This window comes from Martes martes (genome assembly GCF_963455335.1).
Source record: "Martes martes genome assembly, chromosome: 5".
Lineage (NCBI taxonomy): Eukaryota > Metazoa > Chordata > Mammalia > Carnivora > Mustelidae > Martes > Martes martes.
Genome location: NC_137892.1, coordinates 86,492,674 through 86,516,373, shown reverse-complemented (window position 1 = coordinate 86,516,373; position 23,700 = coordinate 86,492,674). Strand labels below are relative to the sequence as shown.

General features: G+C 41.6%; 1 protein-coding gene across 5 annotated transcripts in view; it reads left to right on the top strand.

Moving 5' to 3' along the window:
* The window catches only part of ARHGAP26 (Rho GTPase activating protein 26), a 437,763-nt gene that overhangs the window by 216,133 nt on the left and 197,930 nt on the right, over positions 1–23,700 (top strand). For all 5 annotated transcript variants that reach the window (XM_080803878.1, XM_080803877.1, XM_080803876.1 and 2 more), the window contains exon 12: positions 11,036–11,072. In XM_080803878.1, the coding sequence (XP_080660004.1) occupies positions 11,036–11,072 (37 nt within the window). The remainder of the gene's footprint in view (positions 1–11,035; positions 11,073–23,700) is intronic.

The window sequence follows — 23,700 nt, the reverse complement described above, 5'->3', positions numbered from 1 at the left end:
GTAACTGTGAAGCTTCCAGAAGAAAACACAGTGTAAAATCTTTGTTATCTGGCATCAGCAGAGGTTTCTTAATAGGATACAGAAAGCAATAGGTCTACAAAAAAAAAAAAAAAAAAAGACTTTAAATTTGACTCTGAAAACTTGTGCTATTATTAAAAGGTACCATTGAGGTATTGGCAAACCACAGAATGGGAGAAACTATTTGAAAACATACATCTGACATATCCAGAATGTACAGTGAGCTCATAAAACTTATTAACAAAAGAGCAGCTGCACTAAAAGAGAAAGAAAGAAAGTCTTGGAGAGACATCTCACAAAAGAAGATTAAGAAAGTCCAGTAAGCTCATGAAAAAGTACTCAACATCATTAGTCATCAGGGAAATGCAAATGAAAACCATGGTGAAATAGTATGACATACCCACCAGAATGGCTAAAATTAAGACTGCTAGCACCATGTGTTGGTGAGTATGTGAGCAACCAGAGCACTCAAACATTATTGGAGTATAAAACAATCATTTGGAAAAGAGGTTGGCAGCTTCTTGTTCAGTAATACTCCCCTTTCCCCCCCGAGGTGCCTGGGTCCCTCAGTTGGTTAAGCATCTGACACTTGGTTTCGGCTCAGGTCATGATCTCAGGGTTGTGATATTGAGCCCTGTGTGGGACTCCACACTCAGCTCAGAGTCTGCTTGGGATTCTCTCTCTCCCTCTTCCTCTGCTCCTCCCCCTGCTCGCTTGCTCTCTCCCTCTCCAAAAAAACCCCCCATACCCTGTAACCTAGAAATTCCACTCCTGGTTATTTACACAAGAGAAATGAAAGCCTATGTTCTCAAAGAGACTTAAACAAAAACATTCAGAGTGTCTTAATCTGTGATAGCCAAAGACAAAGAGGGAACACCCTGGGTGTCCATGAGGAGCAGAATCAATGAACAGTGATATAGTCAAATAATAAAATAATGCTCAGCAGTAAAACAGATCAGAAGTACTGATTCATGCCACAACATGGGTAAATCTCATGACTTTTATGCTGAGTGAAATAAGACCTCCATAAAGAGTGTATACTGTATGATGCCATTTGTGTGATGTTTGGAGAACAGGCAGAACCAATGCTGGGAGCACACCACAACAGAACAGAGAAGTTGTTGCCCAGGTGCGTGAGCCTGTGTGTTGAGGGGGTGGGTGTTGGGGGATGTTGACAGGGAACTGCGCAAGGTGATGGAAGAGTTTCTGCCTTAATCTTAATTTTAAGGTACATATGAAATCATTGCAGCCCACTTAAGACTTACACATTTTAGGGGTGCCTGGGTGACACAGTCAGTTGAGTGTTTGACTCTTGGTTTCTGCTCAGGTTGTGATCTCAGGGTCATGAGACTGAGCCCTGGGTTGAGTCCCACATTCAACATAGGTTCTGCTTGAGATTCTCTCTACCCCTCCTGCTTGTGCTCTTTCTCTAAAATACATAAATAAATTTTAAAAAAATTGTGCATTTCATTGTAGGTAGCTTTTACTTTAAAAAGGCTGACAAACCAACATGTAACTTTAATAAATGATAAGCATACTCAAGATGGGTAGTGTTAATGTCTGTAACAATTTTTCAAAAAATAAGTTGGATTGTGGATGATAAAGAGAGATGGCTGCATACATGATCAGGCAAATGTAGTAAAATACTGATAACGGTAGGATGGAAGTGATGGGTTCTATGTGTATGTGTTCACTGTTGCTTTTTTCCTGTAAGTTTGAAAATGTTCCAAAGTTAATGTTGAGAGTAAGGAGTGAATATTGCTGCTCTGGCTGACCTGGCCTAAGTCATACTATCTGTCTACCCCCGGAGTCAGAAGTGGACTGACTTCTGCCTGTGATGGACAGGTGTAGACCCTTGGAAGGAGAGCAGGGTACCCTTGCCTAACGACTAGTGAATGAACACTATGGGTAACCAAAAGACAAATCTGCATGTGGGAGGGCTCTGGTGGTCCCAACCTTACCCTTTACTTTAATCATTATGTCAGAAATCATGTGATATCTTGATAAACCTCCTATCTTTGACACTGTCTGGAGATAAGAAAGGGCCCAGTCTAATAACTTTTAACCTTTGTAGAACCAGAAGGGATTCTAGAATCTGCCCTTCCAGTTTGTAAACCCTATTCTGCTGCTTGGGTGTTGTAGGAAACAGAGATACCTCATGTCCAAGAGCTAGGGATCCCCCCTACCAGCTCAGAGCAAAGAAATCAAAACGAATATTCCCAGAACCTCTTGCTGCATATGCTGTGTTAATATCAGGTTTATTCCTAGATTTAGGGTAGGACCTGTATCCGAGGAAACTCGGCTTTGAGTCAACTACCTAGAAATGCAGTACTCTGACCTACCAGTTGTCTGTAGGGAAAGAAGTCACCTGTGCGTGTGTTGGATAAATTTTCCTCCCACCCCTGCGAGAGGCATTGCAGGAATTAATAAGATCATTACAGTGCCACTTGCCTCAGTTTGCCTGAAGGACAAATGGACTAGAAGTTGAAAGGAATGAATTTTGTACAGTGACTCACTGTCTGCTTATCCTTTCTCCTGGGCAGGGTCCTGCTCTAGCAGCAGAACCTTACAAGCTCTGGCTTTGGGATCATGTGTACTGTACCAAGGAATTTCTCATTTGCAGTTTTCCAAAGCATAGAAGAACAAGGTTCCCTCCTTTGATGGAGCTGTGCCAGTATTTCCAAAGACATGGAGGGGGTTTCAGAGGGGGTGGGGTGGGCAGAGGAACAGAGAAAGACTTTTTCTGTTTAAAATTACAATTTTTGTCTGGCGAATGGGGAGGTAGAAGCATTGTGCTGATGGGCTAGTGAGTTCATACCCACTTTTTAATGTTACGTTGGTGTGAAGCCAGGAAATGTTAAAGCCAGAAGACTCCTCGCACTGTGATCTGACCACATCCTACATATGTGTCAGCTCATATGCCATCTACTTAATGTTGTGCATTTGCTATCAAGTGAGCTTGTGTTTTTTTTTTTCTGTTGCCCTTAAAATTTTCCTGAAATACTCTTCTTACTTGGACATTACTTAGATTTCATTTTTCCTCTTTTGCGTCCAGGTTTGTTTATATTGGCTGTAACTCTGATCTTGGATTGAAAGCTAGGGAAGTTGCTTATAGGGGTTTTCAGGATTTCTGAATATGAAATGCAAGGAAATTGCATAATGTTGCAGCATTTCCTCTTCTTGTTGCTCGCTTGTTACCCAAAATACAGTAGTTCCTTCTAGAAGCTTGAAGGAATTTGGCAGGTCTTACCCTCTGATGGTCTATTGTCGGTCTAGAGAGTTAGTGTTATCCTGACTTGAGGTTCAGTTTTTCTTGAGGCCAAACAACAAAGCTTCCTGAATTATAACTATGGCAACAGTGTTTATATAACAGGCAAATCACAGTGTTATGGGGGAGGAAGAGCACTCACAACAATCAGTGTTAGCAACTCCAGAAACACTGCACTCATGCTTAAAATTCATCAGGACCAGAAACAAGTTAAAATAGATAATCCACCCCTTGACTGCATATCTGCATGTGACCGACCACCTACATGCCCCCAGGAGGACCAGTTTCACCTTTCCCCTTGAAATTATATGATCTTAAATTGAACTTTCTCACAGGAAGTGTGTTAAGTGTCAGCGACACTCAAAGCGTGAAAGCATCACTCTAAGGATAATTTCTTCATCAAGGTCCTTATGGTCCACTTCCAACCCACTGAGAATGACTCAGTTCATCCTTTGTCTTGAGCTCCTTTATCCCCCAATCAGGAGTGACTTCTTAGATGCTAACCATATGCCTAACATTGTGTTTGATGCCAGGCAGACCCTGTAGAAATGTAAGACCGAACCGGTCATAGGAATTTATTTGTAAATTAGAAATAATGGAAAATAAGAAACTGTATTTTGAAGTATTAGCCTGTGTAGAATAGACTGTCAGAACAGTGAGAGGCCAAGGTAGTGCGGTGGGGGCAGGTTCTGCAGCCATGAAGTCAGTCAGACCATCTTTATGGAGGTAGCAGAAAGGGAAATAGCATTTTTGAGTACTTGCAGGCACTGTGAGGTTATTTTAGTTCTCCTAAGACCCCCTCGAAGTATTCTTACTTAGCTCCACTTCATAAGAAAACATACTCAGGGGGCGCTTGGATGGCTCTCTCAGTTAAGCGTCTGACTCCTGGTATTAGCTCTGGTCATGATCTCACGGTTGATGATCTCGGGCTCTGCACTCAGCAGGGAGTCTTCTGGAGATTCTCTGCCTTTCTCTCTCCATCTGCCCCTCTCCCTGCTGTCTCTCTCTCAAATAAATAAAAATAAAATCTTAACAAATAAGAAAACTCAGAAATATTAAATTGCCACACGAAGTCACATAGCTAAAATATGGTAGAACCAACTGTCCAGGGCCACAGCACTCACTCCTCTGTCCACCACCCTGCTTCACCTGACGCTGGGCCATTTCCCCCAACCTGGAATCCACTGAAGGTTTGTACAGATGAGAGGATAGGATCACAATAATTAAACCTCAAATGAAACTGCATTTGTCAGCCCAGGAATGCTCAGGGCCACCTTCTAGATGAAATGAAGCTTAGTCTTATGTGTCAGGGTGACATTCAGCCAGTTTCCCTGCTCTTCTGGACCATGAAGAGCTCTTAACTGTCAGTTATTTGTATCCCTCTGAAATCTGCTGTCCTAGGACTCCACCCTGGCTTTCATCCCTGTTTGGAACAGTGAATCTTGCCATTCTTCTACATGACAGCCCTTTGAGTATTTGAAGACTGTTTTGTGATCTCTTGATGGCTTTTCTTCAGCAGAAAGAGAGTAGAGCCAGCAAGACCAGGTAGAAGACCAATGCCACAGTGCCAACAAGTGGTCTAAACCTGGCTGAGGGCAGTAGAAGAAGAAATGGGGATGAGGAATAGATGTAAGGAATATGATAGTGACAGAATTGATAAACTGGTTCTGGTGACTCCCCAAGGAGAATGAGGATGGTATCCATGTGGAAAGTGGATGCTAAGATGGTAGAAGTGACAGGTGTCTAGAGCACTTTGTTTTTCCCCAGTATTACTGAGGAATCATATAAGAAGTAAGCCATTTATATCCTTAGGTACAAAGCAGCTGGAAATGCTTGAACAAATGGGAAAGAAAGTGTATTTTTTCTGTCATCGTTGTCATAATCATGTTGAACAACAAGTAGTTGTTCGTATACACGAGTATGCTGGTGTGTTGATATGCAATAAGGTTTGAACGGCCATCAGATTCTTTCTCCAGTTGGCTTCAGAAGCACAGCCGTTTGGTCACTCTTTGCTGGAACATTTTCCAAGAGACTGCCTGTGTCTGTGGTGCCTCTTTTGTAAAGGAGAGGGGAGACTCAGTACCCTGAGGTATAGTAACCCCTTCCTTGGTTTGCAATTTACAACTTCCTGGTGACACCCTTTTGAGTTTTGATTCAAAGTTAAGCCAAATAAAGTAAATCTGCTTTATATTGCCTCGTAATAAGGCCTGAATTGTATATTTTCATTCTAGTCTAATGTAGAGATTCCTGGAACATTCCAGACACTTAGAAGAATGACATATCGGCCCTCAGCAATGTTAGATCTGCTTACCTTTTCTATCTTGTCAGTGCATCAGGGCATATTGTCTTCATCAACTCCAACATGGTGGGGGGCACCTGGGTGACTCAGTCAGTTAAGCATCTGCCTTCAGCTCAGGTCATGATCCCCAGGTCCTGGGATTGAGTCCTGCATCTTGTTCCCTGCTCAGTGGAGAGCCTCCTTCTCCCTCTGCCTCTGTCTACTGCTCTGCCCACTTTGCTCTCTTTTGCAAACACTCTTTCTCTCTCTGTCAAATAAATAAATAAATCTTTAGGGGGAAAAAACTCCCAACATGGGGATTTAAAAATAAAAAAAAAATTAAGTCTCTCCTTTATTCTTCTTCTCAAAAACTATTGACCAGTCACTCTTTATTGAGTGGCCTGCTGTGTTCTAGTCACTGAGCCTTCTTTACGTGTGATTCTGGAGGGTGCAAGAGCAAGGTTTTCACATTTGTTTAGGAATAAGTCATCAGAAAGAGCCATCAGATACATTTTTATTGACTTGACTTTCAAGAGAGCCCCTCTAAGCCTGGAAATGCGATGCTGGTAGTGGTGGAAGGGGCGAGCGGAAGGGAGCGTTGCTAGGTGAGAAATAGAAAAGCAGCAGCAGCCATTTACTTCCATTCTCTCCAGCGCATCAGGCAGGGATGATGAGAGGCACTCTTCTAATGGGAGGAGGAGGAAGAGCCAGTACCTAGCTCCAGAGCTCTGCCGTCTCCAGTTGAGACACAACCTTCTTTACTGCAAGGTGTTCAAATCGATTTTATCTCTCCATGCTTAAGATTCAAACAGTTCCTTCTCAAAGCTATTCCAAGTGTAGCTTGTGGCCCACTGTGACAAGAGGGTCTCTCCTTGATCTAAAAATGCATGTCCACTATTAAGTGGCATTCTACAGACAAAGGTTGTCTTACTAGTAAATTCTGAGGAGTGCCACTTAAAATTTCTAAATTTAACCTGTTAATAGAGTTTGACAAGAATTTGAATGTAGTACTCTACTAAGAAATCTGTCTGCCACACAGTCCTTGGCAGTGCTGGCCAGTTCTGTGTGTATGTGCTCAGAGTTTCAGGGAAGGATGTTTTTTGGGCATCCTGAAGTGTCTCAAGCTGGTTGTGGTTTTCAATTACTGCTATGCTTGTATTAATTGGAAGTTTGTGGAATTACTGTTATGTTTAAATTGGGTGGAAATTTTGTTCTTACATAATGGTTGTATTGTTGCCACTTTAATTACTGCTTAGCTTCTTTTGAGTTCTTTGTTAATTGCCAAGGTTTTGTTTTGTTTTGTTTTCCTCTAGGAAGTGGAACTGAGTGGGGAAGTTGCATGAAGTTGGGGTTGAGCACAGCTAGTCTAGAGCACTCTGCCACTTGTTAGCTTTGTAATCTTTGTAAAGTTATTTAACCTACATAGTGTTGTGAAGTGGAGGCAGTGCTCTTACCCTGTAGGCTTCAGGATGAAATAAAATTATTTATCTCAGTGCTTAGTATGGTGCATGGTACGTAATTGGTGAAAAAGTGGTTGAACAAGTGGTTGGTAGTAGGTGATTACTTTTGTTTCTGACTGCTGTTTTTTAAAAAATTGAGAACCCATTCCTCTGTAAGTTGGTTTTGGATGGTTATTTCTTTTCCTTGCTCTTAGTCCCTTACTCAGTTTCAGTTGTTTAATTGAAATGCTGATGAGCCCAGTGTTACTGGCCCCCTCAAACTACATGCCCATCCTTAGCCTTTTATCCCAGAAGGGGATGCATGTGAAGAGAATTAATGAGGAAGATGAAAATAATGGTGGTGGAATTTTATCTTTATGGAACTCTAAGTGAGACATGGAATCAGTATTCTCTGCTTTGTATTAAATGTTTTATATCTATTATCTCATTTAATTTTCACAACACCCCTAAGAGGTAGGGAATGTTAATGTCCTCATTTTACAGGTGGTGTGATTAAGGTTTAGAGATGGTAAGTGACGGGAGAAAGTGTATTAACTGAATTAGTCTTCATAGGAGCCATAATTCAGGGACTGTTTAGTGACCCGTGTCCTCTTGAATTAATACAGGAGAGTTATGTTCTCTCCTTTCTTTTTTTTTTTCTCTCCTTTCAAGACAAAGCTTGCTTGAAAGCTTGCAAACTTGACATAATTCTGCTAATCAATCATAAGACAGAAGCCATGGCTAAAGAGACCTTTTATTTCAGGAAGTTGGCCTCACCTCTTTACTTTATTCAGTATTACACTAGTGGGCCACCAAAAGCTCTGTAGAAGATTTCCCCTGAAACTAATATAACAAGTTATGTTAGTTATACTTGAATAATAATAATGAAAAGATATCCCCAGGTTTATAAAAAAATTTTAAAGAATTATAAAATTTAAAAAAAAGAAAAAGAAAAATATATTTGCAAAAAAGAGAGAGAGAGAGAAAGAAAGGATATCCCCAGAACAGAATGACCATTTTTCAAGGGGAATTGCATACTCTCAGCTTCTGCCAGTATGGGAGCTATTTATGAACTTAGAGACTTCTGGTTTTGCTTGGTAGTAATGCACATTTGCTACTGCTTGGAAAAGTAAAAGAGTATTGTAACCTCCCTGTAGAGGCAAGATAGAATAGGAAGCCTCTCACTTGCTCTCTATCCTTGAACAAACTGTGTAACCTCTCTAGGTCTTAGGTTTCACATCTGCACAATGGGAACAGTCCTGGTACTTATGCCATAAGGTGGTTAAAAAGATTCAATGATGTGTGTGGTACTTGGTAAGTTAAACAAAGCCATTCTCACTTAGTGCTATTACCATGCTGCTGTCTGGCCTGTGTGGTGGTGAGGCTCCTCCCCCACCCTGGGCCTTCCTTACTGGGCCATTGTAGTCACACAGTTCTGGCGGGCATGGTTTATTAGGTTTATTTCAAAACTCACTGTCTTTGGCTCATTTACCAAACTAGCAGAGATGGATGGCCTGGCCTCAGAGTATTGGGCAGCTCATGCTTCTGGCACCTTTGGTTCATTGATCACACCTGTCTGATTTGGGGAATGCTTGGGTGTTGCACGCACGGGCTTCCTGAGACCCAGGAAACTTTGAAGGGAAGTACTTTGGTGCAATTCTCCTCCTAATAAAGGAGAGCTAAAGGTCTTGCATTTTGTTCTTCTTTCTGGATTTTGCCATTTATAAACAGGAGCAAGTTTCTCTCAGAATGTTTAAATTTAATGGACAGAATGAATTAGTCATGGATGCTGGAAAATAAAAATACTTGACAAGGTAGAGTTTCTTCCCTTGCACTTGGCTTACCTGGCTTTCCAAGGTTAGTGGAATAGATTGCTGGTCCTAGCTTTTATGAGGCTACTTGTTTCACTCACAGCTCACAACATCCTGCAGGATTCCATTGCTGCCCCTCTGCCCCTCCTCATCTCCCTCACCTCTCTACGATGCACTGATTGCCGATTGCACCAGTCTTCTTCCCTCCAAGAGGCTGTGTGCCAGGATCACAGTCTTTTGACCCCTCATCTCTAGAACTTTTAAGCATAAAAACTGATGCCTTTGCCTCAAGTACAGAAACCCTTTTCTTTAATCCTCATCCTCCTGACTTTCAAATAGTGGTTGTGCCTCTTTAGTCTTCTTTAGGAAATCAGTAATAATGAAATGAAGTGATTTGTCTTACTTAGAGTTTGATCATTTGAAACCTTCTTGGCCAACTCCTTTAATTTACAGATGAGGCAGTAGAGGCCCGACAGGGCGAGAACCTTACCCAGTGACAGAAGTCAACTGAAGGGCCAGGTTGGAAAGCTCCTGACCAGCTGTTTCCGCACACACTTGCTAGCAGGTAGAAATCTCTTTTAGGGTTTCATGACTCTCTTTTTAGAGATGCTCGGCTCACTGCCTCTAGAGGTTAAATAAGTGGTTCTTGACCAAGAGTAGCCATCAGAATCATTTGGAATAGTAGGTAGGTAGGTAGGTAGATAGATGATAGATAGGTATGTACATATGTACATACAAACATACTTATGATGGCCAGCTTTACCTTATGCCTTTTCATATATAAAGAATTAAAATGACCAAAGAGAGATTTGGAAAACTGTGTCCCCCCCCCCTTAAAAAAGAGGGTTTATCTTACTTACTAATGTCACTACATCAGGGATTGGCAAAATGCCCTATAGACCAAATGCAGCACACCACCCGCTTTTTGTATAACCTGTGAGCTAAATGTGGCATTTATAGATAACATTTGCAATTGATTTGATAGGAAGTACTAACTTTGAACCCTAATTAAGCCAAATGTTATCCTCCTTATGTAAAACCAACAAACAAATAAAACCCAATTCTTTTGATTGGTGGATCTACATTTCAAAAATTATACTCCTTGGAGGAGAGATTCCACAGGATTCTAATGGCCGTTCTTGGTTGAGAACCACTTACTTAACCTCTAGAGGAAATGAACCAAGCATCTCTGAAAAGAGACCCTTGGAACTCTAAAAGGGATTCTAACCTGTGATGAATATTACACCTATATTATACCTATATATTACCTATATTTCAATTTCAAAAAATTGCTGTGTTTTAAATTTTGTCAACCAAAAATTTGTGGAAATTCACTTTTTCTCTTGTTAAACAAGCATCTGCATAATATTGATTTTGTTTCTTGGCCCACAAAACCTAAAATATTTACTATCTGGCTCTTCATAGGAGAAGCTTGCTGATTCTTGCAGTATGTCATTATGTGTTTTACATTGGGGTACTTTCTCTTTTTCTCTATTGGACCACTTTTCCCATTTATGATTTCTGTAAATAATTTAAGTGTTTTACATTGTAAAAGTAACATATTTTCCTTACAACTTTCAAATTTCAAAACCATATAAAGCAGAATGTGAATGGTTCCATTTCCCAGTGTTAACAGTTAACAGTTTATAACGTATCTTTGTCCTGACTTTGCCATTTACTAGCTGTGAGACCTTAGTTAACCTAAGTCTCAAATTCTCCATCTGTAATACATTGATGAGTTCCTTCTCAGTTGAATTGTTGTATAGATAATTTGAGATCATTCATGTGAATTGCTCAACATGTTGCTTGGTGCCCAGTAAAAGCTTAATGATTGTAACTATTTAAAACTTTTCTTCTTTTTAATTTAAATATACGCATGGGTTTTTTTTTTTTTAAAGAATATGATCTGTTTTTAAGTTAAGTTGCACAGGTGATTCTGATTATATATATATATATATATACACACACACATATATATATATACACACACACACACATACATACATACATACACATACATACATATATACACACGCTTAGGAATACCTGAAGTAAATTCTGGGAAGTAGGTAGTTTTAGAGAGGATTCATGTTTGGGGGCCAGAAATTGCCTTCCATTTTACAGCATAAGTTAGGGAAAGGGGCCAGGTAATGATTTTATTATTTGAACCTGTAGGGTGGTATAAAATTCACACAAGTAAATGTTTATTTCTATTTTCCAGGTCTACAATTCGAACAAAGACAGCCAGAGTGAAGGGAGTAAGTATGTCCCTTGGATGATTTTCTAGAGCTGGGGTTGGGATTGAGCTTTAAAAGTTGCTATGCTGGGGAAGAACCACCAGGGGGTGCTGTGGGCATGTTGGGTCTGCCCCATTTCCCTAGTGTAGTCAGTTGCTTTCGTCCTGACTTACCGTCTCAGAAACTCCGGGATATTTCAATGAGCCTGACTGGCAAGACCGTAGTGACACCTTGCATTTTATAACCTTTCACACTTGACAAAGCATTTTCATGTATATTATCTCAGTTAACCCTAGGTCTTGAGAATGTAGTTCCAATAACCACTTAAAAGCCACTTGCTCGAGTACTATGCAGCTTCCCAAGAACCTTGTCCTACGGGAAAGCCAGAATTGCCTCCTACACAGTCTTGTTCAAAGGACTGGTTAGGCAACAACTATCTTAGTGATTGCTTAGTAACTGTGTGTTCTTTGTTACCTTTTTGGAGAGGAAAGAGTAGAGTTGGTGAAGTCTGTAATAATATTCCTCTTTGATGAGAATGACCCTGGGCAGCCTCTGTAGAATATACAGCACATTTCCCCTGCTGCTGGCTTTGAGCACTCTGGTTAATCATAATTTCCAAGAGCATCTGTGACCTTGTAAAGACGATTGGATTAAAATGAAAAGGCACTGCTAGTGTTAGGGCTGTTGATGTCCTTGGTGCCTAGGAGTATGAACCAGTTCCTTCCAGGTTGCTAGCAAGAGTGCAAAGGAAATCCTGTCCCCTTGCCTCAGATTTGCTTTGTAAAATCCACTTGGAGAAACATTCAAAGAGCCCTCCCGTGAATTCCAGTGATGTCAAAAAAAAATCAGTAAAGCAGTGTTTCTCCGTATGGACAAAAGGATGAAGTATTTTTGTGTGTGTTAAATCCATTAAAGGACAGAGATTTTCCTTTCATTCTTTCCAAAATACAGATTTTGACCAGGAGTTTTATATAAAATATTAGGTAATTTGGAGTGGTTGGTATTGGTAGGTTAAGAGGCCTTTAGAAGAGGGAAAATATTTTTTCTTTTTTTTCCTTCAAGAATTGAATAAGGGAAATTTTTTTCAAGGAAACACGTGCTTTTCCCTGCTTCTATATGGTGGGATTGTTTCAGTATATCTGAAATCAATTATGGCTAACATATTCTAAGATAACAATAGCAAAAACCACAGTAATAAAAATGAAGGAATATGGAAGGCTGTTGAGTAACTTGCAGTAAGGTAGGAAGAGTTGAAGAGCCAGGCTTGAAAGTATACCAGCTCTGGAGCCCAGGAACCAATAAGAAAGGGTCTTCTGAAGAATATCTGCAGGATGACAAAGCTCTAAACTGTTTTTTAGTACCTGCCTCACTCTTCTGAAGATTCAGATTCCTAGAAAGATAACAACAGGTTGGTCTAGCTTAGGCTGATGCAGGGGAAAACAACACACTGTTACTGACAGTTTTAAGAGTATTGCATAAAATGGGAGCAAGGTAGTTTTCCAGTGGGAAATCGGGGAAACCACCAGAACAAGAGAGGATAGATGGCCAAGCAGACTTAAATAACATGCCCATGTCATGCCCCAGCCTGGGACACACTATGCTGTAATGAATGACCCGAGAACTCTGAGGAATGGGATATGTATGAGTGACTACCAACCAGAAGTTTGCTTGTGACTTTTGATAAACCGTCTCCTCTCTGCTTGAGATCAGTGCCAATAGATTTGAAAAATGACCCTGATTCTCTGGGTGGGCATGCCATCTGGTTATACCATTCTGCAGGGCCTTTGGGGAATATGTATTGAAAGCTAGTATCCTTTGAACCAGTGTTATCCTAAAGAAGTAGACCAAAGTACAAAAATGTTTGTGCAACAAGGAAGTGAACTGGAGCATTGGTAATAATAACAAAGAGAGACAATTAGATGTGCAATAGGAAGTTGATTAAAAATATCAAGATGTGGGGCGCCTGGTGGCTCAGTCAGTTGAGTACCTAGCTCTTGGTTTTGGCTCAGGTCATGATGTCAGGTCCTGGGATGGAGCCTCGTGTTGGTCTCTGTGCTCATTGCAGTCTTGTTTGAGATTCTCCCTCTCCTTCTGCTTCTTCACATTCCCTTTCTCCCCCTCTCAAGTAAATAAATAAAATCTTTAAAAATATCAAGATACTGTGTAGTCTTTAAAAAGAACAAGAGCAATCTAGGTGTATTTGTGGAAATGGTGCCCTTGGTATCTTATTTTGTTGTGGTTGTTTTGTTTTAATTTGACAGAGCACACAAGCAGAGGGAGAAGAGAAGCAGGGACTTGATGTGGGGCTTGAATCCAGGATGCTGGGATCATGACCTAAGCCAAAGGCAGACACTTAACTGACTGAGCCACCCAGGCACCCCACACAGTATATCATTAATTGAGGTTTAAAAAATCACGTTACAGAGCAATGTTCCTAGTAAAATATTTGACTTCTCTAGATATATTGATAGAAAAAAGTCTGGAAAGACCTTGATCATGAAACAGATAGAGTGGATAGAGTGTAGATTATTGGAAGGGGTTGACCTTCTGTTTTAAATACTTCTCCATGCTTTGCATTGTCTGCAGTGATTATATATTTTAAAATCCTGGCTGTTTATCCACCACTTACTATGTTTATGAATGTTTTATGCATATGACCTTAGTTAATACTTGAAACACTGAGATAGGCACTTTCGACCTACTGTATATTAGGAAATTGAGGTTAGTAAACTCAGGCAGCACAATGTAATCTGAATTCTGTCTAACACTAGAGGTTCTGCTGTTAACCACAGAGATACTCTACCTCCCAAAGAAAAGAGCAACACAAAAAGTTCCATTTTGGAGACTATAGACCCATGCAACAGTTTGCTTTTGGCATACCATTATTCACAGAGCCCAGAGAGCTGGCTGCCTGGAGTGTCTAATGATTTTTCAATTGCTTACCCTTTCATTTAGCAAGCTGGAGAGCAAAACGATGGATTAAAACATATTGGCCATTTTTCCAGGAGTGGTTTGGATAGAAACAATTTTTTAAAGTATTATTCCAAAAGTTGTTCTGTTTCCAAGCTGGCAAAACCAGAGCAGGGTTCTGGATTGATACTTTATCACATCCTCTGGCATTGGGACCCCATTTTCCCATCATATAATGCCTTAGCTCCCTCTCTCTTCTGACATAATTGAACTTCCCATGTCTGTGGATCAAAGTAATTTTCATTTTCCCTCCATACCCGCCTATGGGCTCAACTGCCACTACAGGTGGCACTGTTGTCCAGGGTCTGATTGTTCTGCAACCCAATGTCTATACCACCATCGAAACTGTTTTTGAGGGAAGTCAGTCTGACAAGAATTTCAGAGTGTGGCATTGCTCTTTTTGCCTTGAATATCCAAATTCTAAATGTGTAGCCTTTTCCTTTCTAGAAAATGTTTTCATGGGGGTTTGAATGCCACTATTTTATCCCAGAGTCAGAGTGTTTTGAAGGGGCAGGTAGGAAAAGGAAATTCCTTTGGGGAAACTTCTGAATTTGTTGCTTTGATCTTGAAGTTCCTCTCAGGGCGTACAGTGCCTGTGGGGTATCAGACAGGTGCGTAAATAATGCCTGTCAGCTGCTGGTATTTTCCGAATGGCCCAGTTGTCAGGGAGAGGATGGCAGCCGATAAACAAACACAAATTTCTTTGCAGAGCCTTTTTCCTGTCTTCTTCTCTAGTTTCTGTTTGAATCTCACGTGCAGAGGGATTGCAGGAATCATACTACGCAGTTTGCGGCATGGGATCATCACAGGCCCCTTGCTTCATATTTATTGATTCATTCATTTCTTTATTTCTTTGCTTTTAATTCTTTTCACAGCTCCTATTTCCTTCCTTCAATATAGACCACTCTAATGTGTACATTAAGTGTATTTTTGAGCAATATTGTATCTTTTATCTGCCATGATGGTATGTCATGTTCTCTTTCTTTGCTCCCTCAGCATTGTATTGGGAGCCATCCCTATTCCTCTGTCTGCTTCTAGACTGTGGCTTCTGTCTGCTGCACCCTCTGTGGTGTATCACACTCTGTATCTGTTTTTACACAGCTGCACACTATATCTCCTTAGGACTTCAGCTCCTCATGAGCACTAACAGCACTGCAGTGAACAACTTTGTAAAGCTTGTACATCTCCCTGTGTGAGAATTTCTTTGGGATATACCCTTGAGGAGAATTGTTGGCTGATCCAAGGGTGTGAATATACTTAGTTTGAGGGAGTAATTCTCTGGAGTGGTATGTCAGTAGTTCCATCAGCCCTACATGAGGATTTCTTCATTTCTGCCAACTTTTTCGGCTTTCGGATTTTTTGTCAATCATATAAATATGGTAGCTCATTATTGTTTTGATTTGCATCTGTCTGATAATTAGTATGTTTGAGCATCTCTTCATATGCCTTTTGACTGGGTTTCTCCTTCTTTGGATTAACTGTTCATGTCCTTTGCTCAAGTTCTCTTTCACTTGCCACTTTTTTCTTACTGATTTATAAAGTTTCTTCTGTATTTTAGAGAGCCATCACTTGTTAGCTATAGACATTTTAAATACATTTTCCTGTCTTGTCATCTGTTAATATTATTTGTGATATTCTTACTTGAATGTAAAGCCCTCTTATATATTGAAGTACCCCTTTTTTTTTTAAATTTTCACCTTCTGGTTTATGATTTTCAAGATATGTTTTAAAGAAGGCCTTTCTAACCCATGTCACAAAGATGTGCGCCTACCTTTTGTTTCATTGGCTTCATGATTCTGTCTTCCATGTTGAGGATTTTATCCCAACTCATACCTACCATCATCATATGTGGTATTTCCTGAAGATCCAGTTTTACTGTTATCCACATGAAGAATCAGCTTTCCCACAAATTTCGTTCTTTCTGCTTTTGACTTACAGTGCCAGCTTTATTGTATATTAGGTTTGTATATCTGAGCTCTTTCTCTGGGTTCTTTAAGTTCTTGGCCTGTTTGTTTTGTTGGTAATATCTCTCTGCTTTTCATATAATATCTTTGTGGAAAGTCTTCCATGTCTGCTACTCTACTTTTTAAGGTTTGACTTAGCTGCTTGTGGACCTCTATCCTTGGGTAAATTCTAACATAAGTTTTATAAGTTTCTCAAAAACTTAAAACTTTCCTTTAGATTTGCATTGGATTATATAGGTTAATTCATAGAAAACTGACACTCTTATAATACTAAGTCATCTCCAAAAGTTTGGAATGTCTTTCCTTTTATTCAGATTGCCTGTGTCCTGTATCAGAGTTTTAGTTTTCTACATAGAGGTCTTGGGTATTCTTAGTTAAGTTAATCCTTAAATGTTAAATTCAAAAACCAATCTGCTATTTATGCCAGTTCTATGGGTCTCTTATTGGGGATCCTGTTGCCATCAGGGGACTTGCCCCGGGTTTATTGATGGAATGTCCGTAATATACATCAGTGATGTATATTTTTTCTCTAGCTGTCCGAATTCTTGCCTGCTAGAGAAAGGGAGGGAGAAGATGTGAGTAAGAATATTAGAGAGGAAGGAAATATGGTTTGCTGTTCCCTAAGCTGCTTTGCTGATCACACCCCAGTGCTAATAACCTAGACCGCTGATAGCTGTCATGGGTTTGCCCCCTTTCTTATTGTGAAGAACAGGACTCTGCCCTGGGCAAGAATCCCTGCTCCCACCCAGCTCTCTGCAGCCCCCTGAGCCACCTTAGTGCATTTCCTCATGCTTTAGTGCATATCTTCTCAGTCTCCAGGTCGTGTTGCTTGCCCTGCCTTTGACTGCAGCCGTGAGATTTCCTCTCCAGAGGCTCTGTGAGAATGGGTTTATTCTCCTTTGAAATGAGCTCCAGTAGGAATCAGGAGATGAAACAAAGAAGTGGCCTCTTCTCTGCCAAGGCTGCTGTTGTCCTGTAGTCCCACCTGAGGGATGGTTAGAGAGACGAAAACTTGTCAGAGAGGAAACTCCAGTCCACTGTAAGAAAGTGAGGGAAGGGCAGGCTTTTCTAGTGTGAGTTGATCTCTTCCAAGTTAGAAGTCTTTAAATAATAAATGTCACTGCCTACTTAGCTCCAAAAAGATTAGCTTGTTTACAGAAATGCTGCCTTCCCACTGCTTCTCCAGCTGTTTGAAGGCTGAAGGCTGACAGACTGAGCCAGACCCTGAGCTCAGTCTCCTAATCTCAACTTCACAGCTAGCCACTTCACTTACGTGAATAGTCACTCAAATTCCATAGGTTAATCGGATTATTTCAATGGTATATGGCCAGATTGCCCCAGATGTGCCTTCTTGTGCAGTTCACACTCAGGTCAGTATGGGCCATCTGGCTTTTCAAGAGGACCTTGCAGTTGATGACGGTGCTTCCTGCTCTTGTTCGATGTGTTCCTGTGTGCTCCTATCTGAACTCTTCGCTGGTTTCCCAGCAGGAGTCCTGCCTTCCTGTAGCTCCGTATTCAAATAATACCTCTCAAAGTTCTTAGGTGCCTGTGACGCAGGCCAGTGTGACTGCAGAGAAGGAAGGACTCCTACAAGTAGAACACATGCCTCTACCTTTAAGGAATATATGGTCTGCTTTTGAGGTTCAGACCACACGGAGTTGATGGCCAGATGGCCCATCACGTGTGTGGGTGCATGTCATCGTCATGCTGTCTGCACATGTACCTGCTGTGCAGACAAAATGCCCAGAGCCCGTTGGTCAGAGAGTGATCTCAGAATGGGCTTCCATGTAGGCTAGCAAGAGTTAAAAAAAAAAAAATGGGAACGCCCTTCCCTCTTCCCCCAGAAGAAGGAAACGTAGCACTTCCTCTGCTTCCAGATGTCAGTCCCTTCTTTCCTTCCAGTTTGTTTTTAATCTGGTACTTTTACAGGAATTTTTCGTGTTTGTATAATGCTCAAGAGCTCACTCAGGTTGTCGTTTACACCGGGCCATGGTGGGGAACACTGAATCCCCTAAGCAGCTTGAAAAATAGGTATTTTTGCTTATTATAAAAATAATATGAATTCATTATAGAATATGAAGGAAATATAGCAGTAGTTTTCAGAATTCAATATAAATCATTTCTAATGCCGCCCTAGAGATAATTCTTTCTTGTGTTTTTTTTCATGGTGTCTTATATGGATTTTGTCAATGCCAGTATGTATTTTGATTCCCTTGGCATTATACTGAATATACTTTCTTTATCCTGCTTTAAATAATTTTCAAGCATTTTTTCCATGTCATGAAAATTGTTTATAAATGCCATTTGCAATGGTTGTTTAATACTCTGTCAGAGGATTATAACCAAATTTGTTGAACGATTTCCTGTCATTGGACTTGGATGTCCTCTGCAGATTTTTGCTGTTATGAGTAGCATCAGCCTGAGCATGCGTCTACCTCAGTCTTTGCACATACCTCAGATAATTCTCTGTGGGTAGGTCCCGCCTCATGGATTGGGAAGAGCTGTTTCGGTGGAGGATACCATGTGAGTGGTAAGGGTTAGCATGCTGCCACACTGGCTATGGAATAGGTCCATGCTGGGCCTCTAAGCTTGCATTGTCTCTTCTGTAACATGGGTGATAAAAAACCACACCTGTCTCATGAAGTTGCTAGGATGATTGAAGTTTAGCAAAGTAGCTGGCGTATTATTTAATAAATGCCTCATTACTATTGGCTCTTATCCTTTTCATTATTGGTCGTGCCTATTAGTCTGTCATATAAGAAGGGGGAAGCTCACTGGATGGGCGGAAGTGTTCCTGAGGGGAGCAGGAAGGAGAACGAAGGGTGGCTGCTAACATCCCTGCTGTTTTCAGGCTGGTGCCCTATGAGTGTGAGTTCATTAAATCCCCATGACTGTATTTCTCAAAATGGGGTACACATACTACTGGTGGTATCTCAGATAATTTTAGATAGTGCCAGACACACATTTTAAATTACTGTTTAGATTTATATATTTATTTTCATGTGCATTAGGGGAAAAAACACATGAACATGTAAACCCCCTGGTTTCCTGAATGTTATTGCTTAGCACAGGATCTGCCTTTTCAGTAAAGAGCCAGATTGTAAATATATTCAGTTTTGCAGTATTATTTAACACTTGATATTGTAGCGTGAAAGCAGCCGTAGACAATACGAAAACAAATGCATGTTTGCTAATAGAACTTTATTTACAGATCAGGCAATGGCAAATCTGGCCCACAGATTCTAGGGCTTTGTCAGTTCTTAGACTGCCTTTTTTTTTTTTTTTTTAAAATATTGTACTTATTTACTTGAGAGAGAGACTGAGAACACAAGTGGAAGTCTTTCCTCTGTTTTGCCATCCTGTCGTTATGTGGCCAACCCATTGGAGCTGGAAGGCCTTTCATCATCATCATCAAACACCTAACCTCCTCAGCTCTTCACTTTTGAGGGGACATCCCACATTGCTTCTCAGTGAGCCTCCTCATTAGAACTGTCCGTGGCTCCTCACATGCTCTGCGTGACGCTGAGAGATGGTTACTGTGTGTCATTGATTCCGCAGCTTCCCAGGCACAGAACTGTAACATGGCCCACTGCCCTTTTGCAGGCATTGGACAACACAACCAAAGCTGCTTGGTTCCTGGTACACACATCCGCCCTTCTTAGGTCATCATTCAGTCACATTCCCTGATCGCGCTGTATCCAGGCTTTTCTTGTTCCATAAGGACAAGATTGAGGACCAGGAGAAGAGCTGGGAAGGCACCGTTACCTTGCTTGTTGTCTGGCCTCTGATTTATACATTCCCTTCATCTCTGGGCCTCAGCTTCCCTTGATCTGTAAAACAGAAAAAGAGATTTAGTCTTAAAGATAGTAGGGAAAGGTTTCGTGGGATCATATGGGTCATTGTTTTGGAAAGGTTTTAAAACCTTCAGACATTACTAAAAGTTCAACATTCTATGAAAGCAGCAGAGGACAGAAAGGAGGATTTTCTTCTTCTTGTGCTTCTAGTCACCTTAGGCCGTTTGCTATTAGAACACCCACAGCTGAGAGGCAGGAGAAGGCAGCCACTGGTAACCAGAATCCCTGCAGGATCAGAGCCATCCAGTGGCTGCCAGGTCTCCACTGGTCAGTGGTTTATAAATAGAACATTTCCCTTTTTAAACCCGAAAAGGATGGGCAGCATTAATGGGCATGGCGGCCTGACCTCCTGAGTGCTGGCCCACGAGGCAGTCAGCTGAGTACACCTTCCCCTCCAGCTTTCCATCCACACCTTCCAGGCCAGGCCTGATAGGAGACAGGCGCTGGATCTCTCCCTTGTCTGAATTTCCTTCCAGATCCCCGCCCCCACTCCTCTGGGCCCTTTTGCTTTCTCCTTTCCCCTCCCTCTTGTGCTATGGCAGGTTTCTCTGGCTACCACTTTTATCTTCTGAGCCATGGGCAGGCAAGATGGTATAATTCTAGCTCACCCAAGTGCTGATTTTCTGCACCTCACTTTGCCTTATGACTTGTGTGTGCAACACAGTGGATGTGGCCTGCACAGACAGTTGTGTTGTAATGCCCTAGCTTGAGAATAACCCTGGGGTTATTTTCAAGAGAATAACTCTGGGGTTGGGGGCTAGCAAGAGAGAAAGGGGAAAGGACAGCTTCTTTTCTCAGAGATTTTATTATATGGGATCTCAGCCATTTTGTTTGGTGAGGCCCCAATCCCTCAAGGACATGACTGGCAAAGGCACTCCTCCAGCTAGCCTAGACATTCAGAAGCCTTTCTATTTGTCCTAAATGACACTTAACAAACCATCCTCTCTCCCAGCCAACTTTAGAATGACAGATGCAGCCATTGCGTGACTTTGTTGTGGTCTAATACCCCTCTTTCTCTTAGAATTGTAGGCTCTGTACCAATAGCAAGTCATGGCCTGGGCAGGTGTGACCCACCCCTTGGCATTCTGGTTTGGGCTTTGGCCAAGCAACAGTGAAGAGATCCCTGGCTGCATCTTTAAATTCTAAAGTCCAGTGCAAGGGGTTGTTAAAGCAGAGACTGAAAGGTTTTCCTCAAGGGTCTCAATTAATGTTTATTGAACACATACTTATTACAGGGCAGTGTGCTCAGGGTTTTTTATATATGTTATGTTGTTTGATCCTTATAAAAACCCTGTGATGTAGGTGGTATTATAGACCCCATTTACAGATGAGAAAGCTGAATCCTCAGTCCCTACTTGTAGTCTCTCAGGGTCGTTCCTTCCCATCCTGACCAGAGTGTTCAGAGCATGCAAGATTCAGCAGAGGCTATCACATCCTGTTGCCCGCAGTGGGGATAAGTGTGGAGTAGTGCTTGGGAGAGTGGGCTCTACAGTATTACTACATACATAGGTTGGAATCCCAGCCTCACAACTTACTGAGTGTGTGACCTTGGAAAATTAATTCGCCCAGGCCTCAGGAGTTGGTTTGTTTTTTGTTTTGTTTTGTTTTGTTTTTGTTTTTGCTTATGTTTTTGTTTTTTGTGAGATCAGTATAGCTTTAGTACTTATATCATTGATTTGTTGGATGGATTAAATGAGATTTGGATGGAAATCCTTAGCTCAGTGGTGCCTGATATTCTAAGCAGTCATTAAACGTTATTATCTGCTGTTGTTGTTATCAATAATATCATCATTCCCCCAAACCAGAGGCTATTCATGTAAAAGAATGACCATATACAGTCTGTGTACAGTTCTCAGAGGACCTTCACAGACATTGCCTTGCTGATTTTCACAGCACCTGATCTGTGCAGATGAGAAGGGTCAGAGAGATGATGTATGCCCATCTTCCACTACCAGTTAGTGGGGACGGCAGCCACGAATGTCAGTGTTAGGCCTCTGATTATGAACGTCTTTCCCTCCCTTGCCCTTTGCTGCCTCCATTTGTTTTGACCAAAAAGTACCCAAACCATTCCTAGGGCAGATCAGAGTGAGAAGACAGGTAGGTAAAGGCAGGAAAAGGATCTAGGTGGGCAGAAGAAATTGGTTCTCTACTGAAACACTTCCTCTTTCAAAAAGCTGGTGACAATCTCTTTTGGTTGAGAAATCAGTGCACAGCCACCCATGCCTCAAGACAGACAGGAATTGAGGCCTGTGGACTGTAATTCCTTCTCCGGATGTGTGGACCCCTGTGTAGGAGACAGGTAGTCCTGATGAAGCTGGTTGGCATTACCACGCAGTGCATTAGGCATTGCTCTTTCATTGCTGTCCTGATTGGGGATTTTAAGGTGGACTGGGAGACTGCAGTTGTCAGAACCCACAAGGAGATAGTTCACTGTAAGCCCATCTGACACTCTCAGCCTGTACTGTATCAGCCTGGACACTGCCACTTTGGCTGCGGTGTCTTGCTGAGAACTGGAGCACTCTTTACAGTTATCTTAGAGCCTCTCTTGACTCAGCTGAGAGCTGGTAGATTTATTCCAGGCCAGGCAGGGATTTTATCTCTTTCCTGCTACCTAGTTTACTTTGTTTATCTATGGTCTTCTTGGCTTATTTTTTTCTGTGTGTTCCCAGAAACCATGAAAAAGAAGATAGTTGCCTTTGTATCTGGTAGGCTAGGGGAAAAAAAGGTTCCGATGGGCAGTATTAATGCTTAGAGGTCAGGAGATGAACGATATCCTGGTCAGTGCTATTCATCTTGTGCTTCCCACCACAGCGCCCCTGAACTCTAGAAGGTACCAGTGTGTTCAGCCAGCTGCTAGCATTTGAGGCTCCTGGAGTGTGGGGACTTCTTTACCTATTGGTTTCTGGTGTCTTAGCAGGTGAAAATGTGGATTGTATTTGTTGCTTCATATGGGAAATATTTATTGATGCTACAATAATGAACGGGGCAGATAAAGTCCCTGTTCTCATGGAGTTATACTAGTGAGAGAAACTGACAGACAGCAAGTAAACAAAAGTATACTTTCAGGTGGAGAGAGGGACTAGGAGGAGATAAGAGCAAAGGGATAGGGAATAACAAGGCAAGGGGGAGCCGTTCTAGAAACCTGAAACAGGGAGGCTTCTCTGCAGAGGTTCCATTTGAGCAGAAACCTGAACAAATGGAGGAAGTGAGGCATGTCAGGAACTGGCAGAGGAACCCTTGAAGTGGAGGGAAAAAGCCAGCTGTGTTCAGAGGATATTGGGAAAGACTGTGGTGACTGGATTAAAGGAGGCCAGAGCAGGAGTGGTCAGGTAGGCTGGTACTAGACCATGTGAGGCCATGGTCAGGAGGTAAGCTTGTGTTCTGAGTGTCATGAGAAGTCCCTGGAGAGTTGTGATCGGGCAAGTGACATATGAGCCAGTGTGTATTTTTAAAAGATGGCTCTGGCTCTTGGTGGAGAATAAACTGTATAGGGCAAAAGGAAAAGCAGTTGGGAGGTTATTGATTAGAGCAATCCAGGTGAAAGATGACGGTGACTTGGGTCAAGGTATTAACAGTGGGAATGGTGAGAAGCATCTGGGTTCTGGATGTGTTTTTAACTGCTGCCTGATGGGGCTAGTTGATGGATTGCAGGGGGAGAGAAGGGAAGGAATCCACAATGACTATACTGAAGTAGAAATCTTGGCGGTCAAATATGGTACCTTCCTATCTTGTCCTTCCATCCAGGTTCAGTGTAGTGCCTGGCTGGGGACAAGTTAAGACAATAGTTCCCAAATGTGTTATTTTTCTATCACTGACTTCTTGTTTTGTTTTGTTTTGTTTTTACATATACATATACCGCCT